Below are 19,006 nucleotides of genomic sequence, written 5' to 3'. Positions count from 1 at the left end.
TCCCCACAGCAGTGGTCTCAGAGCCTCCTCCCTGCCCAGCAGATGCTGAATGCTCTCCCTCTTGCAGAAACAAGAGGCACTTTCTGGCTCACACCTCCCAGCCTCTCACACATTCCCTCCTTCTCCTTCCCCGACAGTGCCAGAGCAAGGCACAGACCAGTTCTGGCCAAGACACAAAATACATTTCAGTTGTGGGGCCTGAGCTCTTGGGCTGCTGGCCAGCTCCTCCAAACCTTCTTCCCTAAAAAATGAAAAAAATTCAATATCCTGGTTAAAAAATAAAAAAGCCTCTAAGAAGGAAACACTCAACAGAAGCATGTTGTCCTTGATCAAAGAAATTACCCTGGGTGGTCCACATGTTACCAGCTGGGTGGGCATTTGGGTTGGATTAGTGGGGGTGTTCTGTCTTCACATACAAATGTATCTTGTGGAAGAGTATCTTAGGTAAAATATTTTTACTTCACTCCCAGTAGCTTTACCTTCCATTTATTTATCAGTGGACATAAAGGATGAAATGTCTCGGTTTTTTACTTTCATACAGATATACAAAATGTTTTTTAACAGCTACTTTTTACTGAAAATATAGGAGACAAAGAGATCAAAGAAAAAGAAATCATATAAAGACTCTAGATGAGATCCAGTCTCACTCATCTAAGAAACAAAATGGCAAAGATGGGAACTCACTTTCTTGCAGGTACCATCTCCTCTACACACAGGAATTTACTCAGGTGCTTTGCCTTACTTGATAAATCAAAGAGATGCTGGAATTCATTATTTAAGCCAGGGAAATCTTCAATATCCATTTGGATTTTATTATTTACCTCTCCTTATGATGAAGAAAATTAATTTTTTTTTAAGTTTTCTAAACCATTACCATTTTGTTTTGGTATCAGAGGGCAAGGTGGCCCTTACAAGCATTAGTCACCAAAAGTAATAAAACACAAGAGCAATTTTTAAGTAGCACATCAGTCTGTATTGCTTAAAATAAATGTGCATTCCTCTTGCCTTACAGAGCACATAACTTCAGAGAGGACTAATGATAAAAATAAGAACAGCAGTGGAAGGAAACTCTGGCTCTCAGAGGACAATGCATGCAGCCCTGCCATACCTGTAGCCTGCAGCAGTAATGCGTTGCTGCTGACAAGTCACTGATTTCAAAGCAGGTTTCTGTGCCACTATATGCAAGCTGTAGAGATTCCTCCTCTTCTCCCCACTCTAATCTGTATTCAGAGATGTCAGTACCAGAACATTCAGGACTCTGCAACACAAATATTTATGTGGTTCAGTTCAGAAATGAGCACTTTGGATCGCTGTGTTTCACTGGGGAAGGAATGAAGTACATGGAAAAAAAGCCCAACAACCACCCTTATTTTTAAATTAATACACCATTACTGCTGCAAATAGAAATGTACTGAGTTAATGTTCCCTAAGAGGTTACTGAAACAGGACCATTCTGCACAAAAATTACCTGATTGAAATTCAGAGAAATGAATGTACACAGCTACTTTGCCTTCCATCAGGACACTCAGGAATAAATTGTCTCTCCACTGGCTTGGCAGAAGCTCAAGCGTGGAGAACATAAAAAAAGCATCAATCTAGTGCAGCCTAGCTGAGAGATCAAAACACAGCTCTGGAAGCACTGGCTTCAGAGCCTGAAGCAGTCACTCATGTGCTGAGAAAAGAACCACCTCAGCAAGGGAGGAGCTGGCCTGAGGTTCCTGTGGGAGTCACCCATCAGTGCCAGAATGGGGCCTGGGAGTGTGATCCTGGCACATCCACATCGAGACTCCCATGGGATCACAGAATCATCAAATGGTTTGGACTGAAAGGGACCTTTCAAGATCTCCTCATTCCAACCCCTGCCATGGGCAGGACACCTTCATCAGACGAGGCTGCTCCAAGCCCCATCCAACCTGGCCTTGAACACTTCCAGGGATGGGGCAGCCACAGCTGCTCTGGGCAAGCTGCTTTAGTGTCTCACCACCTTCACAATACAGAATTTCTTCCCAATATCTAATCTAAACCTGTCCCATTCCCCATATCCCCAGCAATCTCTTTATTTAGGGGAACATTCAATGCCTGGATGTGCTGGACATGAGCTAATACAGGCACAGCTCCCAAACCAAAATATTTAGTGTTTTTAACAGAACTACCTAGAGCTGCCTGAAGCAGCTCAGGGAAGCACTGCTCTGCCTGCAGAAGAGTGGCCTACAAGGACTTTGTGATTTTGACAGGCAAGATGCAATTTCCCATGCAAGGATCCAGAGCCTTGCTGCACACCACAGCGAGCAGCCTGCACAGGCACAGGGGCTCCTCTGCCTCAGAGTTTCCAGCTGTTTGAGTAGGAACATTCAGAGCTCCTAAGCCAGATTTCAGAACAACATATGAAAAAAAAAGCATCACAATGGGCACCACAGTGTGCTCTCTAGCCACACTCCACAGTGCTTCACTGTTTTTCTTTCTAATTCATATCAGACAAAAAATGACACTCTTTAAGAAAACGTAACCACTGCAAACCACAGCTTCATTTTTAGCTAGAGTAAACAAATATATCCTTCAAATAAATAGAGAACCTACCAGAACCACTGCTTCATGGCTGGGGAGAGCAAATCCCTGACCATTAAAAGGCAACATTTGAAAGTTCAATGCGATTTCTAGTTGCAAAAAAATATTAATAGACCAAAACTGCACCAAACACACCTGTGTGTTATTAAATTCAATGCAGATTATGTTTGTATCTAGATATGTTGTTAGCACCATTTAGTTGAGCATCTTGTGAATGCCAGTGACTTCTTTCTCACCAGGGCATTGTCTTGGGGAGGAGCTCAATAGAAGCAGGGCTGGGATGGCTGCTAGATTGTCACTCAAAATCTGTGGCAGAACTACAGCCCCACTGAACCACATCACAACATTATTTATGGTAACATCCTTTCTTTTCTGCTTTAATTACACAACATTTTTTCTTTAATAGCAGCAATCATCCCCATAGCAATTCAGCTGACATTTATCTTGAGCCCAATGCCCAAGATGCTGGAGAACAGAGGAGGAATGCACATGAACTAAAATAAAAGTAAATATTTGGGGAAAAGACAAACAACTCTTGAGGAGGAAAAAGCCCTACATCATAAGCATTTATGGAGAGTTAATTCTGTATCAGAGACCCCAGTTTCAGCCAAAATCAAATATTTGTATTTATAATTCCAACTGAGAACATGCTGATGGGCTAAAAAGAAGTGCTTGCAGAGAGCACTTCTATCATCTGATGCCAGTGCAGGAGGCCTTGTGTCTGAATCCTGGTCTGGAAGACCAGTGACCCAATTTTCTGTAGCTCTTCACAGCAAAGCAGAGAAGATGATTTTCTATATTAGAATAGTTTCTACATAGGGTTTCCTTGCATAACAAGATAGCTCCAGATCATTGAACAACTCTCAAACTCGCTTTTGAGTTCTGTGGTGATTGTACTGGTCTGGGTGGAATCAAACAGGCAGGGACCTGACTCACCTCCCAGCTGACCAGGACTCGTGTGTCAGACAGGAAGGACAGGGAAGGTGCTCTGCACTGGCCTGGTGGTCCTGCTGCTGTGGTGATCTCTGTCGCCTCCGAATACGGCCCGTACTACAGGGGAACAAGGCATCATTATTTTTATTATTATTATTATTATTATTATCATTATTATACAGGTGTACACTCATCTCAAAGCCCTCGAGAGCTTTCCAAGAGCAGCACATGAACTTTTTCAGCACACTGAACTTTCTCAAAGGCAGACTGGGTTTCCAACACCCGGCACCAAACACCAGCACTCAGGAGGAGCCCTCACAAATGACTCAGAGCTGAAGTGTGAGGTGGGCTCAGGAAGAAGCAGAGAGCACGTACATCCTTTGTGCATCCTCCTGTGTGGCAGCAAGTGCTCATGAAAGCAGAAACCACCTCCAATTTGCCCAAAAGTGAGAATGAGCACACAGTGACTGAGGAACAGTTCGTGTCCCTCTGCCCTACCTTAGCACAGTGTGTTCACGTATCAAAACCAGCTTCCCATGGATACAAAGAGGAGCACAAAGACCGAAGCACATACTGGAGTCCATTTCCAGTTTCTTTTACATAGAATGCCTGCCCCAAGTCACTCGTAAGAGGACAGGATGTGCTGGAGCCCCAGGCTGGTACAACGTGCAGGGACACGCTGCGCACACGCCATGCACGCTCCGCTCCACGGGCAGCTCAGCTCAGACTTCTGAGCCCATGGTAGGAGAATAATTTAAATGCAGATTAGCAAAAGAAAAGCCAATTTTCAGCAGTCTGGGAACCTGGCTTCATCCAGCAGTGCGAGGACAGGAGATAGCACTGAAACAGCCTTTCTGAGGCCTCCTGAGTGGAAGAGTGAAGTTTGCTCAGTACATCCCTGAGTTAATTAGAAATCATTCTCCAGAACAAAGCAGCTTCACTTGGAAGCAATTAGAGGAAAAACACTGGTATTTACTTATTTTGTAATGCAGTATTAGTGAGTGTGAAAAAAATGAGCCACTACAAAAAGGCCAAACAACAGAGAAACGTTGAACCCCAGAAAACTTCTCAGCAGACGTGTCAGTATCTGCCATCGAAGAAAGGCCAAAACTGATTGCATTGTCTTACAAAGAATGTACATGTCAAAAAATGTCATTTGTTGACTTTGGCTGTTTTCGAGGAACAATCTGGTAAAGGACATCCTCCTCTATTTTGCACCTGGTAGAAAAACACAGCCAAACTAGAAGCAGCCCCCTCATTTAACAAAGGGTGAAACCAGAAATGTTTGCAACTGTTCTGCCAAAAAAAAAAGAAAAGAAAAAAAAAGGCAAAGCATCACATATTCAAAGCCACCAAGTAGGCACTGGCTTTCACTCCAGCAAGCAAATCTAATCTTTCCATGTGCATTTAATTAATTTTTCACAAAAACAAAACAGTGGGTGTTTTTAAACCAAAACAGTTTAAGAGTCTTGCAGATATTTCTAATGCTGAAGTTTTAACAGAACTTCTCCCTATGAGCAAGTAACTTCAAACCTTTGTGTTGTTTGTCATCAAGATTTCCTGGGGAGAAACACGTCAATGCATGTAGTTTAGTTGGGACTTTGTATTAAACACCACTGGAATAACACAAAGGCAAGCATAATCAACCCAAACCTCAATGAAAAAGATCTTTCTGCAGATCTCCATGGACATCAGACAGAATTTCTGATGTATTTGGGAAGGTACTTCTTCCAAGGAAATTATTTAATAGAAAAATCTCACCGAATCTATAAAGCACACATTTTTTTGAAATTAAAACAAAAAAGTCACCAGGGGTGTGAGTTTCCCTCAAACCCACCACATGGGTGAAATTGCACTTCTTGTTTTTATACACTTTAGATTTAAAACAAAAAAGAAGGAAACGCAACAGAATGAGGATGAAGAGAATCCTCCCCGCAAGCAGCTATGACTTTGAGCAGGGATTTGGCACATTTGGGAGCAGCTGATTCTGGCCAAACCCTACCAGTAGCCGAAATCAAATTTTAAAAGAGACCCAGGTCTAAAACTGCAGCTCCTCCCTCCAAGTTCCTTTTGAGCATTTATCACATGGTTCTTCTTTTGCCCACCTCGCCCTGCCCCAGCTGAGGAGCAGCACTGGCAGCACCCCAGAGGGGCTGGGGCAGCGCACGTACCCCGCCGTCGTTCAGGGCCCGCACCCGGAACGCGTAGGTGGCCCCGGGCAGGAGGCTGCCCACGGTGCACTCCAGCTCAGCCCCGTGGTACACCTCAGAAACCACTTCTTCAGGGGCTGTCATCTCCACGCTGTACTCAGAGACAGGGCAGCCACTTTCTGACTCAGGGACATCTAAAAGAAATCATGGAATTCGTTAGTAGCGTCAGGGCGTGCGCCAGAACAGCCATTTTTTGCTTCATATACCACAGAAATGTGTATTTCTGCTTCTGTGTATAGACAGCAGATATCTCACAGATATCTTCTATCTATACAGATATAGACACAAATATCTCTTTTGTTGTGGGCACCTTTGTTTTTGCCCATGAAAACAATATATTTGATAATACCTGCATGTTATGTTACAACCCAGTAGCTCGGAATCAAACTGCCTGGGGATCAGAAAAACAGCACCCACCAAAATGCTTCCAGAAAGCATTTGGGTGGATTTTTATACTGGTGTTGAAATATATTTGACAGTTAGAAATTTTACTTATGCAGAATTTGGCTTAACAAATGATGCTACAAAAATACCTGGATGCTGCAAGATTATCACTGTAAAGAAAACACTGTTGGAAACTGGCATGTGTCTTGCATTCTGAAAAACGTTCATTTTTTGACAACTTAGTGCCATGAGTGTAGTCCAACATCTTTGCAAAATAACAGGGGTCCAACAGATTATGTGTAATACTGTGGATCAGGATTTAAATGCCACCCAAAACCTCAATATGTTCTAACTCAAATTTTTGAAAAAGTTATACATTAGAAGTACCAAAACGCTTCTGCCAAGCCAATATTTCAAAGGAATAAAAAAAAATTATTTTGAGTCACACTGTGTTTTTGAAATAAAAGGATAGATATTCTAATAGCCCTGAGAGGCCTTAATAGCCCTGAAAGGGACAGGGCTAAAAAAATAAAATGGGAGCAGAGTGTAAGACCTAAAGGTCAGCTCAGAAATCCAACACTGAACCACCACACCTGATGGGAAGCTGCACTTCTGACTTGCTCAGACTCCAAAGTGGACTTTGCTGTGCACTTCCCAGGGAACGGGACACAAGCAGCAGAAACAAAAGCTCAAGCTCAGCAGCAGAACCAAAGCTTTAGAGCAGCAGGATGCTGCACTGGCTTACCCCACTGCAGCTGCCCTTCCCTGTGCCTCGGCTTGCCCAGCAGCCTGGGCGGGCGGCAGGGCCCCGGCGCGACGCTCAGCGTGCGGACAGGCAAACTCTCGGAGCACTGCGGGAGAACACAGCTCAGTTACACCCTGCTGTACACCTACACAGCTCAGTTACACCCTGCCATTCCCCTACACAGCTCAGTTACACCCTGCCATTCCCCTACACAGCTCAGTTACACCCTGCCATTCCCCTACACAGCTCAGTTACACCCTGCCATTCCCCTACACAGCTCAGTTACACCCTGCCATTCCCCTACACAGCTCAGTTACACCCTGCCATTCCCCTACACAGCTCAGTTACACCCTGCCATTCCCCTACACAGCTCAGTTACACCCTGCCATTCCCCTACACAGCTCAGTTACACCCTGCCATTCCCCTACACAGCTCAGTTACACCCTGCCATTCCCCTACACAGCTCAGTTACACCCTGCCATTCCCCTACACAGCTCAGTTACACCCTGCCATTCCCCTACACAGCTCAGTTACACCCTGCCATTCCCCTACACAGCTCAGTTACACCCTGCCATTCCCCTACACAGCTCAGTTACACCCTGCCATTCCCCTACACAGCTCAGTTACACCCTGCCATTCCCCTACACAGCTCAGTTACACCCTGCCATACACCTACACAGCTCAGATACACCCTGCTGTACACCTACACAGCTGAGACACCTCTGCCATGAGCACAGTTCAGTCACACTCTGGTATAACACAGCTCAGTCACCCTCTGGCATGGCTACCACCTTCAAAGTGACCCACAGCTACAGAGCAGCAGAAGAAATTGTCTTCTACAGCCACCACTTCATGGAAATTTATACAAATAGTAAAGGAGAGGAGATGCTATCAAGCACGTTAGCACAAATACAATTAACAGAGTTCCTTCATTAGCATTCTCAATACTGGGCTCTCTGTTTTAATTTTCCTTGGTTTGAAAATGTCAAGGCCTAAAGTACTCAATCTGAAATGAGAAAAACTTACCAAAGCAGGAGGAATAAGTGTATAGGTACTGAATTTAAATCAAAGAGGGGAATTACAGGAATTGGGGTCTGAAAAAGGAACCCAAAAACTTAAAGGATTCAGCCACATGAAAGATAATTGTTACAAAAACCACCTCCTTCTGCATCCTCCAATCAATACAGGGTCAAGCACATGAGAGTCTGTGGCCTTTTTCAAGCAAGTGGCCACATCAGATAAACATGATGGTCTTTTCTAATGTAAATATAAACAACTACAGATTGGTTCTGAGGAAACCAAATCTCACTAAATTGCAGCTTGCTGAAAAGAAAATTATGTACACATAGAAATCTAAATTTCAGCAACTTGCAGCATGAGATTAACAGCAATCAGTGTAGTTTCACTATGCTACAGGGAAAACATTTGCCTTCTTTTGAAAGCAGAAGTATTTAACCAAAATTAGCAGATAAATCTCTGAAAAATATAAACCAAATAGCCCTTATTGTTAGATAATACCCACCTGACTGTGTCCACCAGTGCTGATACAGCACGCCCGGAGTTTGTACAAAGTGCCTGGTTTCAAGTGAGTACAGGTGTATTCTGTAGCTGAGCCACTATAGGCCACTTCCCACTGATTTGCTAAAAATAAGATATATCCAAGTTTAAAGAAGTGGAAAGCAACACATTTAGGAGTGAATAGGAGAAAGGAAAATCTTACACAAATGGTGTATTTCAGGAAAATCATTAGTATTACTATGAATGCTATTTTCCACTTGAAGACATAACACATAGACATATATGCAAATACATATATTTACAAATAAACATGAGTATTATATATAATGTATAAATGTGCAAATATATGCACACAAATATACATAAAAATATTTCTAGCCATATAACGTAAAGTTCTGTCATTGTTAATAAAAAGAGGATACCTAAAAACCCACTACAAAACCTTCCCAAAATCCAACCCCAGCTCACCCAGGAATCCTGAAAAGTACACAACTGTTTTAATCACATTATTAGAGCATTAATTATAAAAATCTAAAGAATCAGGACTTCCATATAGTAGCCACAGTGTTTTGAAATTGAGACAACTTGTCTCAAGTTTACCTTCTGGACTTCCTTGAGAAATCTCCAGCAGATACTTTAGGATTTCTGAACCACCATTATCCTGTGGAGGATCTGAAAAAATCAGACAAGAATAGGAGTGAAAGATAACAAAACAATTACCAAACCTGCTCCTGATCCAGCTCCTTCTCCACAAATTCCTCCACAGGAACTACACCAGGTTATGTGCAGCAGAAATGGGTAACATAAATTTGTTTTCAGCATGAATCAGACTAAGGCTGCTGGATAATAATGATCCAAACAAAATGTATGGAAAAAGCACTGAAAGGGAAGCTGTGTGGAGGTCTGCCACATTAATAAAGGAAGCAGCTGGAATGGAGCTGCATTGGGACATGAAATGGAGAGTGAAAAGCCTGAAGATGCATTTGAGTGTGAGTTAATCAAAACCAAAACATTTTTGCTTCTGAACACATAAAAGCCACTACACACCTTTTAGAATATTAAAAAAAAATTAAGCTGTCAAGTTCTCCAAACACATTCAACTTTGGGCTGAGAAGGAGCATGAAAAAAATCCAAGTTCTAACACATATTTAGGCGATTTTATTTGAATTTCTTACGACCCCAAGCTCCTCTGCTCCATCAGTCTGAGCTGGCTTACCCCACTTCACACTGAAGCCATGAGATGTTATTGGCCCCTTGATCACGGGTCTGGTGGGAGGTCCTGGCCTGTCTGGGCTGGTCGTGCAGACCAACACCTCGCTGGGAGAACTCTTCCCTTCCACGTTGGAAGCAAACAGCTGAAACAAAACCACAAGAAGTTTGTCCTTGCTCACTGCAACTGCACTTCTGGCAGCTCTGCAACAGGCTTCTTTCAGTAATTGCACAAATGTCACATCTCAAAGTGTGTGGGATTGTAGTAACAGATATTAGATTGTCATCATGTTCCTTTACAAACTGCACTGATTTCTTCCCCTCCCTCCATCAGCAAGAGATCATGACATGTTTAGGATAAAAGCAGTGCTGGTTTTCCCTTTAAAGAAAAAGAAAAGTCACTTTTTAAAAATAAATAGTGGTCAACTTGCAAGAAGTAGTTTCCTCATAAAAGAAAAATAAGAGAACTATAACAATAACAAAACAATAGAACTATAACAATAACTTTGGTATTTTTGTTTTGGAGGTATTTCTAACTGCTCTTTACAAAGTAATTCAGAGTATCAATAATCACACAATTGAGAGTCAGATCAAAGTTGTGCCTGTAGCCAGCGACACCAGGCTACAAATTTGTTCTGATAGCAATGCAGTTTTGTAAAACCCATGTTTAATTTGAAAGCAGGGCTGCAAAGAAGAACTAAGGGTTCTCCTCTCTCACCAGCCACAGCAGCCTTTAGAACACTAAGCTAAAAGGCATCATCTCAGAGTGACAGCACAAAAACTTCCCAATCCTTTGGGTAGTTCAGGTAACTTCACAAGGTTTTCTGTCCCACAAAGAAGGAAAAGAGAATTCCCTGTGAGGGTGCTGAGGGCTGGCACAGGCTGCTCAGAGAAGCTGTGAATGCTGAATGAACAGAAGTGTTCAAGGCCAGGTTGGAGCACTCTGGTCTAGTGGGAGGCGTCCCTGTCCACAGCAGGAGGGTTGGAATCAGGTGATTTTCCAACCCAAACCATTCTATGACTCTGTGATTTTTCGTTTTGTTACTCCTGACTCTACTAAAATCCAGAGAAGCCACGGCCTAGGCCCCACACACAGCTTCTGGTCATCTCCAGAGGTACACCACACATGGGTGGCACCTCTCGTGGAGCCACTGCAGGGGACAGTCAGGATGGATGGACAGCAGCACCACAGCTGATCCTGGATAACCCCACTGCCTTCTCCTCAACAGCAGCACCCAGCACTGTGCTGTGATCAGAGACCTCAGCACACAGAGGAAAATGCTGAATTTGGTGTTTGCAGGAAGACTCTAGAGCATCCACCGAGGAGAAGACACCAACACCTGCTAAAAACTAGCTCCAGAACCAGCCACGTTGGCACATGAGACAGAAAAGCTTCATTGTGTGGCTGCCAGGGGAACACAGGCCCCTGTGCTGGCTGGGCACCTGACAGTATTTGCTGCATTCTGTAGAAGTGAGATGGCATTTGTCACCAGGGAGCAGGTTTTTGGGAGCAATGCAGCCGACTATGACCACCTCACACCCTGAGCTACAGTTTTACAACATCCTCCTACATGGTACTGAGAACTGTGATTGCTCCCCCAAAGTCTGAGCAACAGTATCTCCTGTGTGATAAAGGCAGAAATACAACTAACAGTTTAATATATTAGGTCACAGTAGAAAGCAAATTTGTATTTGATGACTCAGTTTTGGAGGGAGCACTAAAGGATTCCTATAGTGCCTGGAAAAAGCCCAAAACAGAAAACACTACACAATGACAAGAGGAAAAAGACATTACCCTGAATTTATACTGTGTGCTTCTTCTGAGATTCTTCACAGTACAGGCTTGCTCCTCTCCAGTGTACTTTGGGTGAAACACGCTGTCCTAAAAAAATACAAAACCAAACAAATTTTCATAACTGAGGAGTCTGAGAAAGTGTTCCCTGTGTTAGTCTGTACCTACAACATGTTACAGAAAAGGGGATTTATAGCTGAGTGCTTTTAAAAAAAGAAACAAAAAACAAACAAAAAAACCCACCAAACATAAAATATATATAACAATATTAATTATTATTACTACCACTAGTTTTAAACCGCAAGGCCACAATACCTTTTTTTTTAAGAAAAAACCACATTGCAGCTGCCCTGAATAAGGTAATTTTGCTGCAAAATAAGCACAAAACCAATCGTGGCAGTTTGACCTGCTACAGAATTGGAAGTGACAGAACACAAGCCCACCAAGGATTAGCCAGGAGGACATGGCAGACTGACCTGGCTAAGGACAAGCTGCCCTGTACCTCACAGAATCCTGTGTGGCTTTGTAAGCAATGATAGATGACAGCAGAGATTTTCAGCTAAGGATTGCTAATTCTGCTGTGCAGCAGAGCAAATCACAGAGCTCCACCCTGCCAAGTTCCCAGTACTCCTGGAAGGCCCTCCAAAGGAGCAGTCCATGCTGCTTCCCTGTGATCTCCAGTTAATAAATCAAAACTCAGTTTAAGTCATGCACTTTATGGCATCACAGCACTCACATTATCTTCTTCCTGAATTTCCAGGGTGTAGGAAATCACTTCCTCTGGTGTGCATCCCTCTACTTTGTTCCACTGCAATGAGATCCACGTCACACCAGCTCGAATGAGCCGTGGTGCAGAAGGGGTCTGAGGAATATTGCCTGCAGTGTAGCAAACCACCTCCTGGCTGTACCCACTGCTCAGAGACAGAGCAGAGAGAGAAATATTAAACACAGACAAACAAACCTCCAAATCCCCCCCAAACAATGAAACAAACAAAAAACCCAAAAAACAACACAACAACAACCAAAAAAGCAAAAAAATAACCCAAATAAACCCACCCCACCACCGCAAAAACACCAAGCTAAAGAAACCTAAACCTCAATGTACTTAGAGAAATATTTCAAATTTTCAAAAAATTTGGACAAAGTTCAAATTTCTCAGGTGGAAAAGATGAATACTCAGTTAGGAAATGTCAGAACTAAGAACAGCAATAAAACGCAGGATAATGTGTCCTCACAGTCATTTTTACAGACCTCACCACAATAACACTGGAAAAAAACATCTGAAAGCCTGAAAATATTAACTCTGAGGAAAGTCTCATTTAACAAAGGGGAACTAGAGTACAGGACATAAAGCTTCAAGTGTTCAACCTTTGGATGTTGAACCCGAGATGTTCAGAATACAAATTCTGTAAACTCTGATCAAGCTCTCAAAGGAAGGTGACATTCTTGCAATTTTCAAATCTGTTTCCAAAGTAAAAAACTTATTTTCTGCATTAAAGTCACACCATGAACTTAAACAAAAAAAGCCAAATCTCCTTATTCCGAATCTTCTTTCTTAAAAATAACCTATTTGTTGAAATACACTTATATTTAAATAAAGCACCTATAACTAAAATCCAAACAAGACAAAAATCATCACACATGCTAAGTCCACAAGCATTACAACAAACCAAAACCATCTCATGACATGGAGTGTTAGATGACATTATCATGCCTTAATTTTGAGTGCTGTCTATAAAAATAAGGCATGTGTTGCTGGTGCTTATCTCACAGATTAGCACAGAACAGCTGACCATAAATAGTTTTTAGCTCACTCCTTCCTCAATAGCCTGAGGGGAAAGAAAAAATGGAGAAAGAGAACAAACTAAGAAAAGGGGGGGGAGTGTTGAAACATGCACTAAGATATTTTAAAAATCTGGAACCTGGCAAAGAAAAGAGATGCCAGAACTGGGAACTCTGCACAAACCCAATTCCCTTCCAGTTACACTCAGCAGCTCCAGCTCAGCCCCCCTCTCCCTCCACACTGAGTATTACTTCAATGGGGAAGGAATTAATCTTGCAAGAAGTTGGGAAAAGGGACTCTGTGCACACGAGTGGTCTCAGTCCATGTCAGGCAAAACACAGGAACAGGAATAAAGAAGCTTTCTAAAGCTATAAATTACTGAGAGGCTTGTGCTTGAGAAGAGAGAACAATGCAGGAGTCTCCCTCCACAAAACACATTGTTCTATACCACTGGTGTTTCTTCTGTGTCCTTGTAATAATGATTAGATCCTGTTTAGCTAGGGAGGACAATAAAGGAGTGCACAAGGGCTCTGGGTGTTTGGCTTCTTCACGGCTAAACCTTTCCTGGCCTGCCCTGCTTGCCTGAGCCCAGGAGCACACTCTGCTCCTGCAGCACATCATCTCTCTGGGCAAACTCTGCCCCTCAGCTGCAGCATATTTCATCCCAGAGTTACCCAGCAGCTCCCAGAGGACTGAACTAAGTCTGATTTCTCACCCATCTCCATGTGAGTCCATCAGTTTGTGTGCAAGGAAAAGCAGAAGCTAATCCCCATCTTTCAGTGCCTTGGATGTGTCTGTCCTCTCTCAGCCCTGCCTGTCTCTCCCTTCTTTCCCACCCCATCAGCCAGCCCTGCCAGTCCTGAAGAAGGAAGGGACTGTACTGCTGAAAAGAGACAGAAGGGCTTTGCTTTAAACCAGAAAAATAAATATATCAAGATTCCTTTCAAAATCTGTAACTCAACTTCCCCTTGCTTGTTTTTCTTGGTTCACAGAGGTCCCTAGTGGGAATTTTACATAACAGATGTATTCTTTTTGTATTAGGCACAGACCACAAAACACCTTTTAACACCTCAAAAGGAGCCTATCTGCTCAGGCTGATCTCATCACGCTGAAGGTACACAGCAATTCCCTGGGAGGTGAAGGGCATCACCAAGGAAAGCCTGACTTACCTTGAAGCATTAACAACAGAGCAAATGTCAGATATTTAACTTGAAACCATGAAGAGAAAAGAAACAAACCCCCCCAAGAAATTCCTCTTTATGCTGGTGTTGATGGGTGAACTTTTCAACCAGCACTTTTTCTCAGGAAAGCTCCCAAGCTCTCTGAGGAACTCACCTAGTACCGACGTCGTTCTGGGCCGCCAGGCGGAAGGTGTAACCCAGAGCTGGGCACAGCTTGGTCAGCTTGCAATGCTTCTGGCTCCCAAAGTAACATTCTCTGAAACCACTGTTCCTCTTTCCCTAGAAAGAGAGAAATCTGTAATTGGATGGCTATGAAACAAAACCACGCCACGCTCGGTTCAGAGGGAGCTGTTAAGTGATATCAGAATTAGATGTTCTCGTAAAGGAAGCCGTGCGAGCACTGCTGTGCTCTGAAAATCACAGAGCTCAGCACAGCCTGCCTGCTGTCACATCCCTTCTCACCTTCTGGGAGTGGTGAGATGCGCCTACAGCTGCAGCTTGAAATGCCATTTACCCACTCACAAACAAAAAAGTGGGAAAATTATGAATGAAACGAATCTCTGAATCTCCTCGGCCACAGGAGCAGGGGAAAGGCACAGCCAACACTTCTACGCCAGCACTGTCCTGCCCCCGTGCATCCCTCGCTGGGATTGTCTCAGCAATTCCCAATCCCACAAGAGGGCTCTCGCTCCCCACGGTCCAGCACCGCCAGAGCCAGCAGGACAAGCTGGGTGGGACCTTCCCCCGCTCTCCAGGCCAAAATTTCCTCGTGCCAGAGGAAAATCCAGCGTGCCAGGCTCTGCACCCACCCCACTGCCCGGAGCACACCGTGTGTGATGAGTGAACGGGGTTTTTTGGGGAAGCTTGTAACTTTGTTAAGGAAGCTGTTTGCCAGAGGGATGGTTTTTGGGAGCTTCACATCACCGTGACCTGGAGCAATGATCCATCCTGGTAAAGACAGCACGAGGCAGCAGCCCAGAGGGGATGGAGACACTTCTCCAGCTCCCAAACACTTCCTTAGGGATTGGCTGGTACCTCAGCACCGCCGAGCACAAGGACACTCAGAAGTTCTCCCCCTGACCCCACCACATTTAAAACAAAACCAAACCCTTATCAGTGCAGCTTGGTACACCCTGGGGCAGGAATAAAGCCCAGCAGTCTGCAGGACAGAGACCCTGAAGTAGCAGGGAATATCTGGACTCATTCTAGGCCACATATGGAAAACAGGTAGCTTGAAATCTTTCAGGAGAAAGGGCATGGACTGCTCAGCTCCTCATAAATAACATGTACCAGAACTGGAACAGCTGAAAGAAGTTTTAATTTCAGTACTCAAATACAAAATTATTGGACAATTACTTTATCAAGTACCCAAAAGCCCACCAGAATGGAAGCCTGACAAAGCACACCCATGGCTCCAGCACGTGCAGGAGACAGGGTTATGTCCATCTCTGCAACTTCTTCTGACTGAAAAGCTCTGCTGAGCCATTTACTAGTTTTGGCACGTGTCTGTAACCATTTTTAATTTTAATTGTACTATTTACACGGGCATCCCCCCGAGGCCAAGAGCCTCACCTGCTGTGCCTCCTTGGGCTCACTCTGCCCTCCCACACACGCTGCTCCTCCTCCATGCCCAGAACATCACCACTGAAGAGCTCAGAAATGCCTGAGTGGGACAAGCATTTTTCACTGGCCCACTCTCCAGCCCCTGCCAACTTCTACTTCTTCTCCTTCGGACTGTGACACAGAAGGAAAAACTCCCTGAAACGTTTGTAGTGAACCTCCAGAATGTGTTTATCAGGCCAGAAACAGCCACACAGATTTCCAGCAGAGCACAAGAGTAGTGAACCTCCAGAATGTGTTTATCAGGCCAGAAACAGCCAGATTTCCAGCAGAGCACAAGAGTGTGGAGGCACTGAAGGGACGTTTAGCACGCTGGCAAACAGCCAGAACTTTTATTTATACAGTGAGAGCCTACACTTGTTCTAGAACTCCTTTACACACAATCTCCTTCAGCTTCACCCACCTGCTCCAGCTGCAGCATTACTGCACAGCTCAGGTAAATTTAGGAGGGGAATTGGAAAAGAATCATGAAATCCAAAGCAAAAACATTTTGTAAATGAGGAAAATATTTTCAGATCTGAAATCCCTAGCCGTACAGTGCCATGATAGAATTCCTAGTTACAGGGTTCTATGATAGAATTTCTTTAGCACAAAAATAACAGGTGAGCATACTTCTCAGCTCAGCAGTAATATATTTAAAATGCAGACTATACAAAACCTAATTAGAAATCTTATGTTTCAGTAAAATATCCATTCATCAGTTCAGCACTACTAAAAATAGATTTTTTCCCCCTATGCAAACTCTTTTACAGGTTGAGTTGCCTTAAATTAATTTTCCTCAACTCTTTAATGACTTCACTGCTTATAAATAACTGAAATAATTTAATTTTGGATTTCTGTTTAAGAATGCCTTTTTAAAAAATAATTTTCCTATGCTTTTTTTCCAAGAGAACAAAGTGACCAATTGCTAAGCATATGGTCAATAAAACAATGCTGGGGAAAAAAAAGGGAAATCATGGAAAAATCTCACCTATAGCACAATGCCTGAACTGAGAGCAATGGGCCAAGCAAACTCTCATTTGTCAGCCTGGCTGGCTAAAATTTTGCCATGATTGCCAAACATTTAAGGTATCCTTAACTTTATAACAGTACAAACCCTGATATTGTACATATTTCACTTCCAGAACTGGTATTGTACATTCCCCAGACTCACTCAGAGACCAACTGGTATTCAGATTACTCAGACTGGCTGGTATTTTGGATTCTATTGGCACTAATTGGAGAGGCTGGCCGATATTTCTAATTATCCTGGCATTAATAGCCTGGAAATAGCCTCTCCGCTCCTTCTCTCCCAAGATTTATGAAAGCACTAATGCTGGCATAATTATAGACAGGAACAACTGGCAGGCTGGTACTGGCTGCCACCCAGGAGTCTTACAGCTTTCCCAGAATCCTTCTCCTATTCTTTGTACACTCGGCATCCAAGTTTTTAATCCTTCAAATAATGTTTCGTAAGTTGCTTAAAATACACTGTATCATTTCTGCGAGGATTTGTAATCCCCAGATTTCAGAGGGAGAGCGCTGTCTGATTTCCCCAGCCTGGGGAAGTCTTCTCCTGCCTTCTCCAGCCTGGGTTCCCTTTTCTCCTCCAGGACAGCCCACCCTGTGAAGGACCATCAGCACCCTGAGGAAACGAGGACAATTCAGCTCCACAAATCCGTCCTGCATTGCACAACGCTCCAGCACAGCCTTTAAACACAATTCAGAGCTCTGCCTGCTATTTCTGCAATATTTCAAGCTGCACACTCACTCAACGCAGGCTGCTTGATTTTCTTTGGAGAGTGCATTTACTGAAGAAGGGATTTGAAATGGGTTTTGTTGACTGAGCTCCCTGCTGCATTCCCAGTAAATAAAGCCGAGAGGAGGAAGGGGCTGCTGCAGGTCCAGCAGGGCAGGAATGGAGCACAGCCCTGCACAGGACTGAAGCAAAGCTCAGCACCACTTCTGGGAGCAGGATGCAGGACTGACATCTGCTGTGGCCACACCAGCACTGGCTTCTGTGTTTGGGTCGTGTTGGCAATAAAAAGGAACAGACTGAAATTCTGTCTGACACAGAGCTGTGGAGCAAACTGTCAACAATTAGTGCAGCACACCCTCAGATCTCTGCAAAGCATTTACTCTGCCAGTTATACAAGTTACTGAGTTTTCTCTACACACAAACACTCAGAAGGCAGCAAAGGACCTACAAAACATCCCTAAATTATACACAAACCCCAATTTTATGCAAGGCTCTCCTCCTGCATATCTCACAAGAGTGGCACAGCCGCAGAACAAACTCAGAGGGCAGGTAGGTGAACAAACACAAACATGGAGCTCCCTGTACCCAACTCTGGTGGATCACCACTGAGATGCCTGGCTCAGATTATCAGCTGGCATAAACAAGCACATCTCTGCTACCTCCAGGAATTTAAAACTTTGTGGCAGAACAAAATTATTCCCATTTATTTCTATGTAAACTTCATTATTAACTATCTATCATCAAATCATTAAATAGTGTGGTATTGTATCAGTCTCTCTATGGAGTAAATTAAAATGAGCAGCTTACTGGGTAAGAATTAAAGCTGCTTTGAGCTCTACACAGAACAGGGACACACACTGCGTGAGAGGGATGTCCTTGTCTGTGGCTCAGGAACATTCCTGCCCTTTCCCACCGAGAATGAATAGGATACTCTGGCTATCCATATACACAAGAGAAACATTTATTTACTACCACTTAATCACACAACAAGCATTTCACATCTAATTAGTAACAAAGGCCTGGTTCTTACAGCAGTGCCAGCAGCATTTTTCAGTGCAGTTACAGTTTAGTGATTTTGATGAATGCTGGCATCAGGGAAAGCATCACCTCCTTTACAGTCATGTTTTCTGTTTGGTATATTTTTAATGCTATTTCTTCCCCGATTAGCTTTTTGCTTACCCTGAATAATCAATCCTGGCACCAAGTCATCAATTGATTAGTTCAGGTTTTTAAGTTCAAAGTTCATAGCAAAAGAGCCAGAAGATGAAGTTTTCCTTAATTACTAATTTTAACTGATTTTATTGCCAGACAAATAACGCACCTGTGGT

The 19,006-nt window shown here is 43.5% G+C and overlaps 1 protein-coding gene across 2 annotated transcripts in view; it reads right to left on the bottom strand.

Annotated features, from left to right (window-relative positions):
* FNDC3B (fibronectin type III domain containing 3B) overlaps positions 1-19,006 on the bottom strand; it is a 149,599-nt gene that overhangs the window by 32,166 nt on the left and 98,427 nt on the right. For both annotated transcript variants that reach the window (XM_041405889.1, XM_041405890.1), the window contains 10 exons: positions 14,475-14,599; positions 12,093-12,267; positions 11,360-11,446; positions 9,572-9,710; positions 8,956-9,027; positions 8,360-8,478; positions 6,838-6,943; positions 5,670-5,842; positions 3,502-3,615; positions 1,109-1,258 (listed from right to left, as the gene is read on the bottom strand). In XM_041405889.1, the coding sequence (XP_041261823.1) occupies positions 1,109-1,258; positions 3,502-3,615; positions 5,670-5,842; positions 6,838-6,943; positions 8,360-8,478; positions 8,956-9,027; positions 9,572-9,710; positions 11,360-11,446; positions 12,093-12,267; positions 14,475-14,599 (1,260 nt within the window). The remainder of the gene's footprint in view (positions 1-1,108; positions 1,259-3,501; positions 3,616-5,669; positions 5,843-6,837; positions 6,944-8,359; positions 8,479-8,955; positions 9,028-9,571; positions 9,711-11,359; positions 11,447-12,092; positions 12,268-14,474; positions 14,600-19,006) is intronic.

Source organism: Onychostruthus taczanowskii, unplaced genomic scaffold (genome assembly GCF_017590055.1).
Source record: "Onychostruthus taczanowskii isolate IOZ18803 unplaced genomic scaffold, ASM1759005v1 scaffold24, whole genome shotgun sequence".
Taxonomy (NCBI): Eukaryota; Metazoa; Chordata; class Aves; order Passeriformes; family Passeridae; genus Onychostruthus; species Onychostruthus taczanowskii.
This window is presented reverse-complemented; position numbering and strand designations above follow the sequence as displayed.